Below are 19,998 nucleotides of genomic sequence, written 5' to 3'. Positions count from 1 at the left end.
CATTGAAATGTTTACATGTAAGGGTGATGATAAAGACATAAAATTCGATTTCCACCACAGAAATCCGTACAAATCTATTAGTGTATTTTACCATAGAAGATAGATATGTTTAAAATGTTTCTAAAATGTAAATGTTGCTCTAGTGCTGAGCACTCAGGTTTACTCCTTTTAGGAAGTTCATGAAGGCATCAGAGATCGTTTGACTTCCCATGATGCATCGCTTTTCAGTTAGACGGCAACAGGAGGAGGAGTCCCTTGTGTTTGAGGGTCTGTGTTTTTCTGTATTGTAGTGCTTTAACAGAAAACTATGAAAAACAACTGTACTGACTGAGATTCGTTTAGTTACATGATGTCCTTTCAGTGAGTTTACATCAAGTTCCCGAAGAATACCGACGTGTTTTTGGGAGTCTGGAGAGAGGTTAGCCAAACTGTTTCGGTAAGTTAGCCAACCGATGTGCTAATTTAACGCTGGTTTGCAGCTCTAAAGTCGCTTGTAGGTTACAGTTAGGACAAAGTCCTTTATATGTTGGCCACAGATTAGACAGAGTATTTTAGTGTTCTATGGGTTTAGTATGCGATTTTATGTGTCTTGTTGATAGGCATGAAGTCACATAGCTGAACACAGATAATGTAGTGCCAGTGTAAACAAGCTTTCATATTATTTATTTTTTAGGTCACTTTCTTGTTCTGCTGTTGTCTCATTAGTTGCCCTTTGAGATCGATAAACTAAAATTGAATTGAATTGCACCTTTTTGTGATTGCAATGTAGCTCAGACAATGTTTGCCTGGAAATTTAACTCGCTTGCTGTATTAAAACTCATTTTTTAATTTCGCAGAGGTCATTATTTGATTGAGGAAGTTATTTCTGAAGCTTCTGTAGCTACTTCCCTGCAGACAGACATCATCATTAATCAGTGCCTCACATGACTCAGTTACAAAGCGGTTACTCAAAAAGACCGTGAAACTCCAGCTATGCAAGAGTGCAGAGTCCCATGACAAGGAAACACAAATAATCTTCTGCCAGTAACAAGTGATTTTTTTTTTTAAAAAAAAGGAAGAAAAGAAACTTGCTCTTCTTCTTTATTAAATTTGGATATCAGATGTACTTGAGACAGTTAGTGAACCACAGTTACTGTAAGTGAGTGTTTAGACTTAGTTTTTGTGTGTTTTAAGGTGCCATGTGAAAATAAACCTTCCCTTGACGTGCCATGCTTGCCACACAGATGCCAGAAACACTACCGGAGGCCAAAGATGTCAAACAGGTAAAAATCAAAAAATATTTTCATATGCAGTCAAAAGTTTGTGTAAGTTAATGTCAGTGTTCCCTCACTTCTTCAAAAGCTGCTTCTTGTGAAGTGATTGTGACACTCAGGAAAACCTGTTGTAAATTTTGTTACTCTAATTATGTTCGAGAACATTCGGGAAGCCTTAAGAGGACTTCTCTCTCAGTATCACGTATTTGCTGTGTTATTATTACGCCGTTAACTTTATCAGGGTTTCTGGAATGTCTTAAATGTCTTTCAAAGTCTCGCATTTCAACCGATCTGTTACATTTTAAGTTGGTATATCTTTGCTTTTTTTTAAAAAAATTTCTTTTCCCCTTGATACTTTTTTAAGAAGTTATTATTTTTGTTTGCTTTTGAAATGTACTGGCAGCAGTCATTTGCTCAGTATGTTCCTCTGATGAATTAATATGGGTGCTTTCACGCTCTGATAAAACTATAATGATTCAGGACAAAGATATCGTGCTGCCTTAAATCAGGGCAACAACCAAACCTGTCAGAAGGAATTTGTCATCCGATGCTCAGCCTTTCTTATAAATCTACTAAATAAATTGTTTGCAAAAACTAGCTATATCCAATACAAGTTATTAAGTTATACAATTCACTTATTTTTGAGAATTCATGTTGGTTTTAAATTGAAATCACGATGGCCCTGTAAATATTTTAAAAAGATTTAAGTGTTATCTGAGACTTGCAGAAACACTGTTAAACATTACTGGGTGCAAAGTTGACAACTAACGAATGCTGCAAAAGTACATTATAAGAAATGTAAGAACAGACTTTGATTAGTCAATAATTCTTAGAATGAACTCATATTGTCAATACAGTGTATGACTACTATAACATACAGATAGTTTCACTTTAGTAGCACCATGTGCTTCCTGCTTATAGCTTTCTCAGAACTGCTTACCTAACTGGGCCGCTATGCAGTTTTCAGCAGATATGCATTGATCTGACTTCATAATGCAACTGCTAGCTTATCTTGATTTCTCTGTAAGAACGGGTAATACAAACATTTTTTTATATTTTTTGCTGTTTTCTTGATAAATGAAGGGATGAGCTGACTTTGCATTACAGGTATTGTGGCAAAAATAAAATAAGGATTTCTCAAATACAACCAAAAATGACAGGGCTGTCTCTGATATCTATTGATACAGTGAAACCCTCCAGGTTCTAGAACAGAGGTTTCTGTACTTATGAAACCCAACTGAAAGATTTACTTTATACCTGGTAATTTGATAGATTAAACTATAGCTCACAAAATTTTTTCATATCTTTTTTTTTTCCAAAGCTGTCAAACGCAAGTAAAATCTCTATTTTAACTCCTAGGTGTTAGTTTGTTAAGCCATTTATTCACTGTTACTTTACAGGAACCTTAAATTAGCAGTTGTTTTTTCTGAAGATCAGAAGTGACGCTTGCGTGAGATAGCAGGAAGCATACATAACTCTGTGGTTAAGCTGGGTTTTAGTATTACTTCTACTTAGTTGTATACACAGTGCTTCATGAAACATATTCACTTCAACAGCAAACATTTTCTTAAAATGTTCCAATTTGGCAAATTTCTGCATATTTATTGCTTTGTAAATATTTGACCTTTTTCTGGATTTCTGCTTTTGAAACGCTCCACATATGTCTTTGTCAGAAGTATTGTCTTTACCTGTACGATCCATGTTGAACTTCCCAATTTTATGTTTCCCTGGCATAAAGTTTTGATTGACCAACAGGCTCACGCTGATCTTTTGTGAGAAAGAAAACCTCTTTGGGTTTATTTTAGCTGTCGGAAGGGAACTGAGTAAAAGCGACAGTTCTCACTTGCTGAAGACGTTATTCAGCTTTGAAGAATTTATTGTGATGGGCATTTGTTATTTACACAGGAATAAGTTTCTGTAAATCGGCTTCAGTACAATGATATTATTTTGACATCAGTGTGAAAATTTTATAATTCTGCTCTTGCTACCTGTCATATGTGGGAGCGTATGCAGATATTTCACTGTGTGGCTTAAAAACATGATAATGATCTATTAAAGAAGGAAGTTGCGATATTATCTTTAAAGCAGCTTCAGTCCGTTAGTGTCTTATACAGTTGTGCAGATGCATCAGTTTTAGTTTCTTTTCTTTATTAGGTTAATCATAATAGCATAACGTACTGTTTTTTTGTTTTTTTTGTTTACCTCTTTACGAAGCATACAAAAAGAGTAATGTATTATATTGGTATGTCTTTCCACATTTTGCTACCTGACAGTCTCTGACTTCAAAGTATCCAACTTAACTGATGCAGCTTTAATCAGAGAGGTATTCTCTCTCTCTCTTTCAATATTTTGATCTACTTTATGATGGTATACCTCATTAAATCCCCCCAAAAATACCTGCCGCTAGATGACTAAAATGTTGAAGCCGTATGAATACTTTTGCAAGACGTATGTTTTGAAATAACAAACGGAAATAAAGTGTTCTTCTAAGAGCAGCAGGAAGCCTCTGCAGTGCTCAGAGGGAAAAGCTGTCACCGATTTAAGTGTTGCTCAAAAGAATCAGCTTTTTCCACAAAGTGTTGCGCAACATTGCTTTGGATTTCATATTTCAGTGATCTCCTTCCTTCCATGTCAGCTGAGACATATGGTGTTAGATAACCTGTGGCCCGGATTTCATAAGAATACAGCTTTGACGACAAACTCTAGCCCAGAGTACAGTTCTGTGCAAAGGCTGTAAAGCAACCTGCCTCTCATCAGCTCTGTTTGTTATTTTGATTTTATTTGAGGGGGGGGAAAAAGTTGATGTTTCTGTCCGTTCTATTTTCTCACCCAGATCAAAGACAAGTTGGCCCAGTCTCTTAAAGCCCTCCAGAAACGGTACGTGACATCAGACGCCGTGGTTACCAGCGAAGACGAGGATGCTAACCTCCTTTGCTCCGCTCTGGAGGCCATTTTCATCCATGGGATCAAGAGCAAGTATATCCGCTCCGAAGCCGGAGGCCGGAATAGGAAGGGTGACCGAGGAGTTCTCCCTCAGCCTTATTTCTGGAGCCTCCTCAAGACGGTCACCCACCGGTAAGCACATTCATAACTGAATGTGAAAACACTAAACGCTAAGATTCATTTATTGAAAAAAACAATTGCTATCTGTAAAATTCTTAAATTTGTTTAAAAAAAAAAAAAAAAAACTAATTGCAGTGATGTGATCACGGAGCTGGAGAAGATCAGCTACCTCGGCACAGACGTGGGCCGCTGCAGAGCGTGGCTGCGACTGGCCCTGAACCACGGCCTTCTAGAGTGCTACCTCGCGTCTCTGTTTCGGGAGGACTCCAAGCTGCTCGCTCACTATCAACCCAGTGCCTTGCTCCTGAATGCAGAGGAGCGAGAAGTTCTGCTCAGCTACCTCCAGGGTCTGGCCTCACTCACATTCAACCTGTCCTACAAATCCTCTGTCCTTAACGAATGGACCACCACGCCTCTGGCTCTGGCGGGACTCTGCCCACTGTCCCAGGCGGACGCGCTCAATGGCGCAAGCCAGCTCGCCCCGAAGCCCCCGCGCAAGGAATCGTGGGACACTGCGTCTCAGTCGTCGGGTTCATCAGATGCAATGGATGTGCAGAGAGTCTACCCGACTCCTCCGCCTGGCGGAGGGGCTTTGCAAGGAGAAAAGGCGGTGCTGTATTCATCTAATTTGAGTCTGGACACCACAGGGTCCTCCCAGCTCTCCTCCAGCTTGAGCTCCGACAGCTACCTGCAGGGACAGGACCCCCGCAGCCTGAACGGAGAGCAGTGGTCTTCAGGCGACTTGGACGCCCCCATTATTGTCAGAAACTACACCAAAAGGCCGCAGAAAGAGTATGTTTGGTTTGCTATTCTTTGGTTATGTGGAAGGATGAGGCTTGGGGAGGGATTTAACAGGAAGAGTGGAAGTTTTACTTATTTTGATAAAAAAAAATTTGGAATGGCAAAACTAAAAGGAGCAGCAGCTATCTAAATAAATCAAACATTTGTAGTGTTTACACAACACTGTTTAAAACGTCTATTCTTCTGCAATGATGTGAGACTATCATAAATCATTTTAATGCAATTCTTAAGTAATATTTTAAGCAACAAAACTACCAAGCTAAATGTTATGAAACCTTATTGAGATGTGGAAGGTGATTAGAGGAAAACTTGCGGGTGAGGTGGAACTTAACCGACCTCGTTTTTTGGATTGATTGAATATTCAACAATAATTATTTTTATATGCAACTTCCTCAATCAAATACAGAGATATGATAAATACTGTAATTTAATACAACATGCATGAAGGGTTCCCTAAAACAATACACGCAAACATGGATGACTTCAATCTGATACAATTAAGTATCAGATTGATTGTATCAGATCACTATTTCCAGGCTACTCATTCCATATATATTCTAACTTTCATTCCATATAGTCAAACTTGTGACAGTATTGACAGTCTACATACAAAATTATATCCTAAATGTTATCTCAACCTGCCCTGACTTGTGTATTTTTTCAGTGTGCAGTCTGATTTCCAAGAGAGTGGACAGTGCAGTCAGGACTCGATGCGTGAAGACTCGTTCGTTTCCAGCACCGGAGGCGAACTTTTCTCGGAGAACACAACGTTCAGCGGCTCAGACAGCGAGAACCAGAGTCAGGATTTGTCAGCACAAGACCCTGAAGAAGAACAACTCCAAAATCCTGACCCAGAGCCACCTCCACCCTCTGATCAGATGCCTTCCTGTGATGAACAACTTGATGTCCAAGCAGCACATGAAATGTGCGGTAGTTCCTCTTCCGAATTATGCTCCGACACAGCTGTGATCTCCTCGGTTATTGAACCTACTGAGCCTGTGGAGGAAGAACATGTGGCTGTTGTTCCGAAGAGCGCAGAGCCAGTTGAGGAAATGAAGCAAACTGGTGCTTCAGAGAAGAGAAGCTCCGAGTCCCAAGCACGCAAAGGCTCACAGCGCTCAACGAGCATCATCAGCAGGAAACTGTCTACAGATTCAATCTCAGTAAGTAAATAAAAAAAACACAAATTACTCTGATAAGAATCACAGATAAAGTAAAGCTATAAACATCAAGTCTCTCTTTAAAATCTGCACAGTTAAATCATGTGTATTTTATATAAATGTATATATACACACGCACATACATACATTTATTGTTATTTTGAGTTGCTTTTCATTATAAACGTATTTTAACATAATTATTTCACAGGATGAAAGCAGTGCCACAAACATAATTTTGATATTCATTATTTAGCATTGGACATTATCATGATTAATAATGGATTCTTTTATTTTAAGGGAATAGAGTGATTAAGCTTAATAATAATCATGTTTTGTGAATCCTCTGTAGCTGCAGGTGGTTTTATATGAACAGAAAGATAAGTCGTTGGTTCAGAACATGAGATATGCATCACTTTTTTCAGAAACTAGCATTGATGCTCTTAGTACTTAAAAAAAATAAAATAAAACTAAGTGTTATTTTGCCTATATAAGAAATTCTAGCAGGTCATTTGAATCAGGAAGGAAAGCACAGTGTCTTTGGAAATGAAAAGATCAGGTGCAAGAGTTGTTTCACGTTACTAACTATCAATTCAGATGGATCCGCGTTCAAGTATCACAGCTTTAATGAATTTAAACTAACTGAAAATAAGGTTTGTTACACAGTTGGTTTATGAGGAAATGGCAAACAGGATGTTTGACTGTAATTTCTGGAATGTCAGTGTCTCATGGTGGAAAAAATCAAAATAGCTCCTTAAAAAACACGGAAAATGTTGGTTCTGGCTCTAGAAGATTATGAATCGTCTCACTAGCCTTAGTCTGTTGGCCAAAAAAAATCCCCCCCCAAAAAACCTTCCTGTTGCTGACAGTGTGCCATCGCCATGCTGATCAGAAATGAAACTTCTTCTGTGGCAGGACAGAAACTTACTCTGTTGCACACTAGAGTAAGTACTGTAAAAGTCTCAACCCTTTATTTTTAGTTAACTTGAGATTTCCAAACAGAGACGACTGCAAGACGTGTTGTAACATCTTCCATGAAACAGAGAAGTTGTGCTTTTGTTGCTCCACCTTGGCAGTTCTGCCAGAGTTAGTCAAATATTGTTGGTCCTTTGCACTTTGTCAAAGTTTCATACACAAACCTCAGACACATGATTTAATAGGAACAGATTTCACAGCGGTTTGCTCAAATGTCAGTCCTGATGTTTTCTTCACATGATCCTGAGTGGGTGATTGTTTTTCAGATAGCTGTGGGGACGTTGCAGTTTTGTAACTCGGAATAAAAATAGTTTGTTTTTGCAGCATTCGCGGTCTTGGATTTCTGAGGATGACATCTACAAGCCTGACCTGGTAGTGGTGCCTGATAATGAGGAGGTGTCTCCCACAGCTCACCTGAAGGCTTCCCAGTCTCCTCCCAGTGTCGTCCATCGCAGAGAAATAGGTATTTCCCACAGTTTTTAGTAACTGAGACCCCAAAGGTCACAAACATATCAGCACCTCTACAATCAGGACCCATTTTTAACAAAACTCCAATCGGTCACTAAGCTACTAGAAATACTGTGTATTGTCCACTTTTCCCATTGGAAAACATAGAAAGCTTTGCAGAAGTCTTCCTAAACCTTCAACTTCTGAAATGCATTTGCATGTTACATGTTGCTAAAACTGGTGAGGTGAAATGTTGGTGTCTAGATGTGCAATCTGGTAGAGACATACCCCAAAAGACTCTAAATGCAGTGAAATGGATCAATCTATAAAGTATTTACTCAGAAGGCAGAATACAAATGCAGACAACACTTTACTTGGTTTTATTTCATAAAACAGTTTTAAAACCATATGTTCCTTCCAGTTCCCAATTAAGTACTACTTTTTGTTGGTCTGTTACATAGAATCCCATTTAAAACTATTTGTGCACCTTGATAACATGCAGTATGCATTTGAAAGGGATTCTACATACAGTACCTGAATTAAAGAACTTCTGTATTGTTTAGCTTTCTTGTCAGAAGTGAAATATAGGCATCCAGATTTATCAAAAGAAACTGGTTAACGTTTCCTTAAAACTACTGTATTTTTTTGTGGCATATTAAACATCATGGCAGGTTGTGACAGATTTTGGAGTTATGGGACTTTAGTTAAAGGGGAAAAAAATCTATGAAAATACAAAGAAGTTTGAAATGGCTTCATTAAGCCTGAAAAACCACTGGTCATATATAGATTTCAAGAATGTCTGAAACAAGCTTGAAAAACTTTGGTATGACTCAGGAATGTTGCGCAGCTTTCTTATCGAATTAAAAACACAAGAGCCCAGTTTAACAAGCTTACGTACGGATCCGTTTATTCATAGCCACTTTCTGATCAACACACACCTACCTGTGTGTTAGGTCACACCTACCTGACTCAAATGCCGTGTTCATGTCTTTTTCAAATTAAGTGTGGCTAAGACAAACGGAGTGTCATCAACTATAAATGAAAGATTCCAAAAAACTTTTCATTGTCAAAAGTATTTATTGTTCTATTTCATCCCTACTGACCGCCAGAGGCGGTGCTTCAAGCACTGAATGATCATTCTTGCGCATGCGCAGGTCGAGTACTAATGACAACAATGTCACCTGTGACCTGCCGGGGACCCACGTGACTCTATATAGTCACATGACACCCGGCGTTCAATCCCTTTGTTCTTCTCGCGCGCAGGTGTGTTGAGAACAGGTGTGTGGTCGTGTGAAGCTAGCTGCTTCTGTGTACCACTGTAGTATATCTGCTTGTTGCTAGTAGCCCCGTGACCGAATTTGGTCGGAGCTGCGGGCGTAAGTCTCGCCCTCCAGGGGCTGCACAAGCTGCTTCCCCATTTACCAGATCTGCGGTCGCACTGCGACGACTGGTAAGTGTTTGGTTTTTTTCTTTGCTTTGATTTGCCTAGTTGTGGCTCTTTGACTCACCTGTAGCGTTTCTGCTCGCGCTGAGTTGATTTTCAGTTTGTATTGTAACTCACCTGTAGCGTTTCTGCTCGCGCTGAGTTGATTTTCAGTTTGTATTGTAACTCACCTGTAGCGTTTTCTGCTCGTGTTGAGTTCATTTGAGTTTGGTTGTCTGGCTCGCCAGTGGCGTTTCTGCTCGCGCTGAGTTAATTTTCTGTTTGTATTCTAACTCACCTGTAGCGTTTTCTGCTCGCGTTGAGTTCATTTGAGTTTGGTTGTCTGACTCGCCAGTGGCGTTTCTGCTCGCGCTGAGTCCTTCTATAAGTTATTTGAACTCACCAGTGGCGTTTCTGCGCTGAGTTCTTGTTGGTGACGAACGGATCACGCCTTTCAGCAATATGATGTTGGACAATTTCTGCTGCTCGACCTGTCTGGCTCCACTTCAACCCGACGACGGGCATGACTTGTGTCCCTCCTGTCTCGGTGTGGAACATCTCCGGGAGGCTCTATCGGATGAGGCTTGCCCCAACTGTTGCATCATGCCCCGCTCTGTCAGACTGGATCGGCTGGCGGCGCTGGAGAGGCCTACTGACTGCGTGGGCGCTCTGCCGCATGGTTCGTTGCCCCCCGGACAGGCGACGTGCAAACGGCCTACTGTAACTGCGACTTCGGAACCTGCGAAGAGAGCCAGACGGACCGATGCAGGGAGGTTGTCCACGAAGGTGGATCACCTCTCTACGGAGCTAACCCGCATGAAGACCCTCCTCCAGTCGTTTAGAACTGATGGTGAGCACAGTGCGGCTCTCCCTCCCGAGCGGGATGAGGCATCGGTCAATGATGACGATGCTATTTCGGTGGCGGCCTCGGGCACCCATTTTTGTGATGAACCTCCAGGATTGGAGTCTGGGGCCTCAGAATCTGACTCCTTTGCCTCCCAGGAGGATACAGGGGAATCTGTGACTGCTGCCATTCGAGTGGCTCTTGCTCGTTTAAAGATTGGTGTTCCTCAGACCCGACCTGCAGCTTCCAGCGCTTTCTTTAGGCGCGGTAGATCTGAGGCTGCCTTAGTGGTTCCTCCCTCAGAGGAATATATTAGGGAACTACATGCTTGCTGGTCGGATACAAAGGCACTTTCACGTCTGACGACGGACGGCAGGGTTCTGGCGTCTATGCAGGAGGCGCCCACGGTTGGCTTGGGGCAGATGCCTGCGGTGGAACCGGGCATCGCCTCCCTTATTATCCCCCCTGATGAGGCTTTGCGGCCCAATGCTCGTTGTCCGCGACCTCAGTGCCGTATTACTGATGACCTTCTCTGCAAGGCCTATGATTCTGGGGCCCGCATGGGCCGGATTGGGAACTCCCTCTCCCATCTTCTGCTGGCCCTGTCTTCTTCCTTGGAAACCGTTCCACTGGACCACAGCACGCAAGGCCTGGTTGATGCGTCTCTGCAGGCTTTTGCTCTCATGACGAGGGAGCTGGGGCGCACACTCTCCACGCTGGTTCACGCTCGCCGCCAGGTCTGGTTGGCGCAGTCATCTCTTACGGAGCTTTGTAGGAGGACCCTCCGGACCCTGCCTGTGGTTCCTGGGGAACTTTTCGGCTCTGCGGCACTCGATGCCTTGGATCGTACAGCCCAGGCCTCTCGAACACGGCAGCAGCTGGCAGGGCTTCACAGACGTGATCGCCTGCGGGTTGGCTCTTGGGCTGCTGCGGGTCCTTCACGGAGGTCCTCGCGCCCACCTCCTTCTTTCATTGAGACCCAGGGTCTGGTGACGGGTCAGAGATCGGCCCAACGACCTGCTCCGGATCAGGGGAACCGAGCTCAAGACCGAGCTGGGGCCAGGGCATCTCACCCCTTTCGAGCCGCGCAGTTTGGCCGGTGTCCTCCCAGGCCATCGAGGGGCCGGGGGGCCCGCAGGTGATGCCTTAGGGCCGGCGGTCGGTTGTTTTACCCCGGGACAGCTCCACTTCTGGGCTGCCCACACACCGGACTTGTGGGTGTTGTCCACCCTGTCCCAGGGGTACCGCCTTCAATTCCGCCGCCGGCCGCCCGTCCCTGGCCGAGTCAGGATGACTGTGATCTGCGACCCGGTGAAAGCACAGGCACTGAACCAGGAAATCTGCACATTGCTGGACAAGGGTGCTATAGTGCCGGTGGACCCCCTGCGGGATCCAGGGGGCTTTTATTCCATGTACTTTCTGGTTCCCAAGAAGATTGGGGGTCTACGTCCGGTCTTGGACCTCAGGGGCCTGAATGTGTACTTGAAGGTAATGCCCTTTCATATGCTGACCACAAAGGAAGTGTTGCAAGCCATTTCCCCGGGCGATTGGTTCACTTCCATAGATCTCAAGGATGCTTATTTTCATGTTCCCATCGCTCCGCCCCATTGGCGGTTTCTTCGTTTTGCCTTTCAGGGGAGACACTTCCAGTTCAGGGTCCTCCCCTTCGGACTTTCGCTGTCCCCCAGAGTGTTCACCCGATGTGTCGCAGCAGCTCTATCTCCTCTGCAGAGACGAGGATTGAGGATCCTCCCGTACCTGGACGACTGGCTCATTTGTGCCACGTCACGGGAACAGGCGATTCGGGATACTCGGTTAATGCTCCATCATGTGGAATGTTTGGGCTTGCAGGTGAACATGAAGAAGAGCAAATTGACTCCCTCCCAGGGGACCGTCTTCCTGGGCATGGCAATGAATTCCGTCTCGATGACTGCTTGCCCGTCGCCCCAGCGGGTGAGCGGTATATTGGGCATGCTCCCAGAATTCAGGCGGGGCATGGCACCACCTCTTGTGCGGTATCTTCGACTCCTGGGCATGCTTACGGCAGCATCCGCCGTAGTGCCCTTGGGGCTGCTGTCATTGCGGCCCCTCCAGATGTGGTTGAACACCTTGAATCTGGACTCCACAAGGTACGCTCATCGCCGCAGGAGGCTTCGGGTGGGCCCTCAGTGTCTTCAGTCTCTGTCCCAATGGAGGGTGAAGTCGTTCATGACACAAGGGGTCCCGCTCGGTTCCCTCCCGTGTCGTCGGGAAGTTGTGTTCACGGATGCATCCTCCACGGGCTGGGGTGCAACATGGCGGGGTCAAGTGGCACAGGGGACATGGTCCCCGCGGCAGTGCCGGGAACACATCAACTTCCTGGAATTGCAGGCTATGTTTCTCGCTCTCCGGAGCTTTCTTCCAGGCTTAGGGGGGAAGCATGTGCTGGTGAGATCAGACAACACCTCTGTGGTTTTTCACATCAACCACCAAGGGGGGACCAGGTACAGGAAACTATTTTACTTGACTCGGCGGCTCCTGATCTGGGCAGCCCCATGCTTGACCAGCCTCAGGGCAGCCTACATCCCCGGGCCACGGAACGTGTCGGCCGATTTTCTATCCCGTCAGAAGCCGTTTCCAGGCGAATGGAAACTTCACCGGGAGGTGGTGGAGTGCATCTGGACGGCTTTCGGCAGGGCGGAGGTGGACCTATTTGCCTCGAGGGACGCATTTCACTGTCCCCTTTGGTTCTCCTTGGACGACAGCGGTCCTCTGGGCCACGATGCGCTGGCACACGACTGGCCCCGGACCCTCCTTTATGCCTTTCCACCGTTCAGCCTACTTTTCCAGACTCTCCTGAGGATTCGTCAGGAAGGGCACAGGGTTCTGTTGGTGGCCCCCTGCTGGCCGGCAAGGGTTTGGTTTCCTCTCCTTTGCGAGCTCAGCTCAGGGTCTCCAATGCGTCTCCCCTCCAGGAGGGATCTTCTTTCCCAGATGGGGGGTCGGATTTTGCATCCCGAACCGGACCAGCTCCAACTCTGCCTTTGGCCCCTGCAAGGCCGGGAGCCGCTTTCTCCAGCTATACTGGGTCGGTAGGCCGTACGATGGCTAATGCATGGGCGCCATCCACACGAGTTGTCTATGCTAACAAGTGGGCGGCCTTTGTGACCTGGTGCCATGATAAAGGGCAGGATCCGGTGCAGTGTTCGGTCTCTGACATACTGACCTTCCTGCAGGAATTATTGGATCAGGGAAGGTCTCCATCTACCTTGAAAGTGTATGTGGCTGCCATTTCCTGCTGGCATGTCGGTCTGAATGGTTGTTCAGTGGGCCGAGACAAGGATGTTGTGCTGTTTTTGAGAGGTGCTCGGCGTTTGCACCCACCCGCTCGTTCTGTGGCACCAGCATGGGACCTTTCTCTGGTGCTTGATGCTCTTCGATCCCTCCCATTTGAGCCCTTGGCATCTGCGGACCTCAAATGGCTCTCAATGAAGACGGCGTTCCTTTTGGCGATGGTTTCCGCAAAGTGTGTGGGGGAATTACAGGCTCTCTCGATTGCTGAGCCCTGCTGCCGGTGGAATCCGGATGGCTCAGGTGTTACACTGTGGCCTGATGTAACGTTTATTCCTAAGGTGTCAGGGGGGGCAGGCAGTACCCAGCCACTCCATCTTGCCCGGTTCTACACCGGTGGCTCCTCTGAGCCACTGTGCCCTGTTCGTGCCCTTGAGGCATATATCAATGCCACAGCATCCTTCCGACGGACAGATAGCCTTTTCGTTTGCTACGCTGGCTCACGAAAGGGTCAGGCGCTTTCTAAGCAACGACTTGCACACTGGGTGGTGGATTTCATCTCCAAGGCTTATGCCTTGCAGGGCCAGGAGCTGCCGGCCGGCGTGAGGTGCCACTCTACAAGGGGAATGTCGACCTCGTTTGCAGCTATGTCTGGGGTACCGTTGGACGTTATATGCCGTGCTGCCTCCTGGAAGTCGGCTAGTACCTTTACTCGGTTTTACAGGGTGAATGTGGCTGCGCCCCATCCCCTTCAAGGAATTCTGGAGCAGCACGCCCCTACATCACATTGAGGTGGGTAGTGCGGTGGTTATCCCTTGGATGTTGCCTATTCCTCGTGACCTTGTTGTTATGAGTCATCCAGTGCTTGAAGCACCGCCTCTGGCGGTCAGTAGGGATGAAATAGAACGAAAGTTACTGCTGTAACTACGGTTCTATGAATCCCGGATGACCGCCAGAGTGCTTGGTCCCTCGGAATCCTTGCTCTTCGCGAGAAGGTGGAGGGATTGAACGCCGGGTGTCATGTGACTATATAGAGTCACGTGGGTCCCCGGCAGGTCACAGGTGACATTGTTGTCATTAGTACTCGACCTGCGCATGCGCAAGAATGATCATTCAGTGCTTGAAGCACCGCCTCTGGCGGTCATCCGGGATTCATAGAACCGTAGTTACAGCAGTAACTTTCGTTATATAACAAACTTCAGTTGCATTTCTCTTTTGGAAATTATTTGGGGTGTTTGTAATCATGGCACTGACATATAGCCAAATAAATGTACATATATTAAAGTTTAGATTTATTTATTTTTTTTAATCAGTGTGAAATTATTTAATTATAACAAAAGAGAGACACATTTTTAACACATCTTTACCAAGTGTACTAATAAAAGTGGATGGAGCTGTTTATATTTTTTTGTCACTCCAACAAAAGCTCGAAGAAAGCAAACAGGAATGGAATCTGTGGAATGACATTACAGTCAAACCCTGAACTAAAATGGTCCAACATGTAAATTCCATTTGGCCTTATGCCGTAAAGCAGCCTTTGTTTGGTAATCTCAGGGAGCGGACACATTCCAATGACATATTATGAGAGTTTTTTGTTGCGAGACGTCACCTGTGTGAGTCGGCTGCACATTCAGTTGAAAAAAATGAAATCCGAGGAATCGGCTGACCTTTTCTAGTCGTTCTCAGTGAGGTTAACAGAGGTGGCTGATGTCTAGAAATTTTGCTGCTGTGTTTCCACAAAATGTTCTTACCGCTCTGTCATCTTTTTAGTGAAGTGCACCAGTCCCACAACATGGCACCACCATGCCTGTACTTCTGTCTTTTCCCTCCAAATATACCGACGACTATAGTGGTGGAAAAGTTCAGTTTTGCTTTCATCAGATCACAGGACATGTGCAGGATTTCGTTTACTGATGACAACACCTTCTTATCTGCTTCTTCCAGCATATATTCAAGATTTTTGGATTTTGCACTTGGGTTGATTGCACACACTTAAAAACTCTCAGGGAAACAGAACCCATCTGCTTCTTGATCGATTAGATGGCTGGGCATTCCCACCGTGTTTATGTTTGCATGTGATTGAACAGGTGAACCTGAGACTTTCAGGAATCCGGACATTGCATCCAAGGTTGACCAAAAGTTGTTGATCCCTTTGGACTTTCTCATGATGTCATATGTGGAAACAGTGTGTTTGACTACTATTTAAAGTCAAATGTGAAGCTATAGGAGACTTACAAAGCCATGAGACCATTTAGGCTTTCCAGAATTCTTTAAGGACAGTAATTTTGGTGCTTGGGAGATCTGACTTTGGAGAAAGTAATTCTGTAGTGGATTCTCATTATTCAGGGATTTAGCAAGTGGAAATACTTTCGGCAATTCTAACTAAATCTAAAGCAAGAACAAAAATTGTCTGATTTAATGTCACGCATCAAGAAAAAAAGTATGTTTTTTTGTGTTTTTTATACAGTGGTTTCAGCAGTAAGTGTTGAGCCTCTTTTCTTTCTGTTTTTTTGTCGTAGGGCTTTCCAACCCCTTTCGAGGCCTGCTGAAGCTCGGCCACTTGGAGCGACGAGGCGCAGTGGGAATATGGCGCGACTACTACTGCGAACTCTCGCCCTTCGAGTTCCGGATGTATCTGAATGCAGAAGATCGGGAATGTTTCGACAACTGCTCCCTTCTGCGGTGCGAAGACATTCGTATCCCGTCGTCGGATGGCCGATTCGAGTTGGCCTTCCCGGGGAAACGGCTTTACCTCCGAGCAGCCAATCAGGACGAGGCAGAGGATTGGGTGGAACGTATATGTGAGGCTGTGAACAAATGCCGACCAACGCCGCACAACGATGAGCACTGGGAAGTGTTGCAAGGATCTGGTGAAAATGGAGTGGATGAGCGTTCGGTTTCGTCTGCTTCCTCTGCTCTCTCAAGCCCCGAGCGACACATGTCGTCCTCTGACTCGAGCGAGACGGCTCCTCCTGTCCAGGAGTTTGACTGGACTCGAACTACTGACTTAGAAACGGATGCTCTCAAAGAATCCGTTCTGTATCTCTCCACAGATTCTGAAGCCAGGACTTGGGCCCCTCTGGTTGTTTCCCTTTCTCTGGAGGCCCTGAAAGGCTTTCGGGTGCATGAGGAAAGGAAGGTGTTGGGGCTAAACAATCCCATTGTTGAAATCAGGGATGTTGTTCCAGATGTGTCCTTGGGAGGACCAGCCTTTTTTAAAGTCCTGACGGTGAGAGAGACGCTAAGATTCAGAGCAGAGAATCCCGAGGAAGCTCGGTCCTGGAGGGTTTTGATCCGCGGAGCTTTGGACTCGTATTTGGAGAGCGGAGAGGATGTAATTTCTGAGGAACCTCCTCCAGTCTGGAGCACTGGAGTGAATGGTAAACTGCATAGACTGGTGCAACATAGACTGAAAGAAAATGGACAGCTTCTGGTACACCTCTACACAGTTCCATCAGAAAAGGGACTGGACGCTCAGAGCTTTAAATGCTCAGGTTTGTTTTTACGTTTGTATGTTTTGCTCATTGCTTCTCATCTGGCTACAAGGAAAAATCTTACATTTTTTCCCCCCTAAAAAGTAAAAGATTTCCCAATGTGACGTGAACTAGGCTGTGTGTTTAACAAAAACAAATGTAAACTACTGAGCATTATTGATGAAACCTTTGTGTGTTTGATTGGACAATGCCAATCATTTGAACGTGTTGTAACTGCATCATTCACAGGCTGCCATCAGCAGATTGGCCCGTCCCGAGGCAGAGCCCGGCTGTGTGAGTTTTCAGGCCAGTACTACTGTGAGGCCTGCCACAAGGGGGACACCACCATCATCCCGTCGCGCATGGTGCACAACTGGGATCTCACCCAGAGAGAGGTAGAAGAAAGTCATTCAGATCACTTTTTATACAGGGAAAGAGCCCCATCATAAATCTGATGAATTTGGCTTTTATTAAATGAAACATTTGTTTGTAAATTGTACTGTTAGATTTTGTAAGTTGTAAAAAAGAAAAAAACAAAACAATGAATTGTCTCATGTTATCTGATTTAACTTGGTGTTTTTTTTTTTTTTTTTTACACATTTTTGTGTCAAGTGGTCATCGGCTACAGTGGTCGTTTTTTTGGGTGGGGTGCTGGTTTGTTAGTTCTCCAAACTACTTCTGCTTTGATCTTTTCTTTCCTTTTTTATGTACATATTTCTATTGAATAGAACTATTGTTAGCCGTCAGCCTGAACTGCGTTGAAAAGGGAAGGGATGGAAAACTTTACAAATCCTTTTTAAATAAAATGTCACTTAGAAAAGTTAAGAGGCAGAACTTTAAATGTCTCTGTAGTGGAGAGGTCAGTAATTTAGATTTTATTTTATTTATTTATTTTTTGCATCAAGCTCCCTCTGATGCTCTAAGGGCTTTACTGCATAGTCTGCCATGATGTATAAAATCAGTTCCCTCCCTAGAGTGTGTCTTTTATGGTTTTTCTCCGTTCAGGTGTCAAAGAAAGCGCTGCGTCTGTTGGCTCAGATAGAGCAGGAGCCTCTGATGAACCTGGAGCTGCTGAATCCAGATCTGATGAGCCATGCAGAATCCATGGCTCAGGCCCACAGCCTGCGAGAGAGGCTGCGCCTGCTGGGCGACTACCTGCTGACGTGCCGCAGCGGAGCCTGCAAAAAACTCCATGCCAAGTGTGTTTGCGAATCGATCAGGGCCTACTTTCACTCTGACCTGATTTTGGCATTTTATTTAGTGGTTTTCAGTCCAGTAAAATGTTAACTTGGACTTAATTCAGATATATGATTATTGTTTTTGCATTTTATTTTAATATTTACTTTATCTCCGTCTTGTTTCCAGAATGGGACAGCGAACTTACCTGTTGGAGTCAAGGGACCTGTACAGTGTTCTGGATTTAAGACAGGTACCGTTTTGTTTTATTTCTTTATCTTTTCATGTTTCTCCGCCCATCCGTAGCCCCAGCAGATCCGAAGGCGTGTATTTGCTCTGTGTTTCAGATTGCAGATGGCCAGTATGGAAACTTCCTGATCTCCCTGGTGCAGCAGGCCTCTAGTCACGTGCTGAACTGCGACCTGTGCACACAGCGAGGTTTCATTTGTCAGATATGCCACTCTAATGACATCCTCTTCCCCTTCCAGTTTGACAGCACCACCAGGTATATTATTAGACTTCTCCACAACTTCCTCCCTAACTTATCTGTGCTCTGAGTTAAATTGAGGGATTGCATGATTTGGGATTTTCAGATCAAGTTCACCTGTTTTCCTGAGGGAGCGTAAATGCCCCTTTTAACTAAAATTGTTTTCAATGCTTTTCTTTTTTTTTTTTTTTTTTTTTTTTTGATGCAGATGTAAAGATTGTAAAGCGGTGTTTCACCTTTTCTGCAAGACTGAAAAGAACTCTTGTCCTCGCTGTGAGCGAATGAAGAAATACCTGGAGAGAGATCTACAGGACTCCCATGGAACTATTTAATTGCCAACGGAAAAGAGAAGTTGACCTTTTATATGAAGTAACCTAAAGTGCAATTACGAGAACGACGAGCCTTCCCCAACCGACTAAACACTGACAAGAGATGCGATGAAGGGGACGCCGTGTTACAGTGACTAAAACTTTGCACTATTTAGAGGCCAACATACAGTATGGATGCAGCCAAATAATAACGACAAGTGAATTTGTTACTTCTACAAACACTGATTCAGTCACGGCATCAAAAGAAATGCAGGACAGAGGTGACGACACCTGCCACGAACAGTATCTAACACATTTGTACACTGTCACTGAGTCAAATTCACTTCTCTTAACTGTTATGCAACATGCTACTCTCCATTCAGTTTTTGTTCTGATATAATGCTCACTAGTGGGGATGAAATATTTGAAGCCATTAAAAAGCAGGACTTGAAATGATCTAATGATTTTAGTTGTGCCTTGTGTTTATTTTCAAGCTTGCCACTCTAATGACTCAGTCATTTCCTGTTGATTTAAAGCTATCACAGGGCCAAAATGCAGAACAAAGCTGTTTGTATTGAACAGCAAGCATTAAATGTATTGTAATGATATAATTTAGCAAAATGTCTTAAATTTGAAACACAGAACTCTTCTTTACCATACGTTACTTAAATTTCGGAATTGTTTGATTTGGTGCTTAGACTCCCAATTAGATGAAATAAAGTAAATAAATGTACAAAAGATCTTGATTTGCATACATTTTGATTTATGACATTTAGCATACTTGCACTTTATCAAAGTTGGATATTCCTCCAGAATGTAGCTGCAATATCTTTAGTTATATTTTACTGTGCAGACTTTTGTCTTTTTGTTTAGATTTTTTGTATATTCTAAATTTTTGCTACTTTGTTTCAATGTCTTCAGTGTGCTGAAATACTAGTAAACATGACTCAAAACTGCCAAGAACAACAACAAAAAAAATAATTTTGATATATGCATAACATATCGCATTTAAGAGGAGCATGGAAAATACAGCAGTACTGTTTTTGACAGATTGTTCTTATTTTATGTCATGTGTGATGTATAAAAACGGCCATACTGAAATAAAAGTCTATTGCAATGAGAATTTGGGAATGCTCGTGTGCATTATGTGCTCATTAATTTGAGCCGGTACAACAATGCCGTGTCCATTGCCATGGAGATCTGAAGGTGCTGATTAAATGTTAATATTTTAAATGTGATGATTTAAATTAATGGTAACTGCAAAACTAATTTGCATTAACTAAGTAAATGCAATCTCAGTGAAGGTTTTATTTATTTGCAA

At 44.2% G+C, this 19,998-nt stretch overlaps 2 protein-coding genes across 3 annotated transcripts; both read left to right on the top strand.

Annotated features, from left to right (window-relative positions):
* Positions 1–221: 221 nt before the first annotated feature.
* Positions 222–19,800, top strand: plekhm1 (pleckstrin homology and RUN domain containing M1). Of its 2 annotated transcripts, none has more exons than XM_088001013.1 (12): positions 222–436; positions 1,224–1,262; positions 4,087–4,328; positions 4,452–5,108; positions 5,782–6,280; positions 7,574–7,712; positions 15,753–16,727; positions 16,956–17,101; positions 17,712–17,905; positions 18,072–18,135; positions 18,230–18,387; positions 18,578–19,800. In XM_088001013.1, the coding sequence occupies exons 2-12, from the start codon at positions 1,224–1,226 to the stop codon at positions 18,699–18,701; spliced, it is 3,237 nt and encodes a 1,078-aa protein (XP_087857139.1). In that variant the 5' UTR covers positions 222–436; the 3' UTR covers positions 18,702–19,800. The 2 variants fall into 2 exon arrangements, with proteins under 2 accessions (XP_087857139.1, XP_087857138.1); XM_088001012.1 differs by having other exon boundaries at positions 1,174–1,262.
* Positions 8,767–11,105, top strand: LOC148153666 (uncharacterized). Its single transcript, XM_088001014.1, has one exon. The coding sequence runs from the start codon at positions 9,582–9,584 to the stop codon at positions 11,103–11,105; it is 1,524 nt and encodes a 507-aa protein (XP_087857140.1). The 5' UTR covers positions 8,767–9,581.
* Positions 19,801–19,998: the final 198 nt, after the last annotated feature.

Source organism: Poecilia mexicana, unplaced genomic scaffold, assembly GCF_051168715.1.
Source record: "Poecilia mexicana isolate PSO_F unplaced genomic scaffold, ASM5116871v1 scaffold_19, whole genome shotgun sequence".
In the NCBI taxonomy this organism is placed as follows: Eukaryota; Metazoa; Chordata; class Actinopteri; order Cyprinodontiformes; family Poeciliidae; genus Poecilia; species Poecilia mexicana.
Note: the sequence above shows the minus strand (reverse complement) of the source record. Positions and strands in the feature narration are given on the sequence as shown.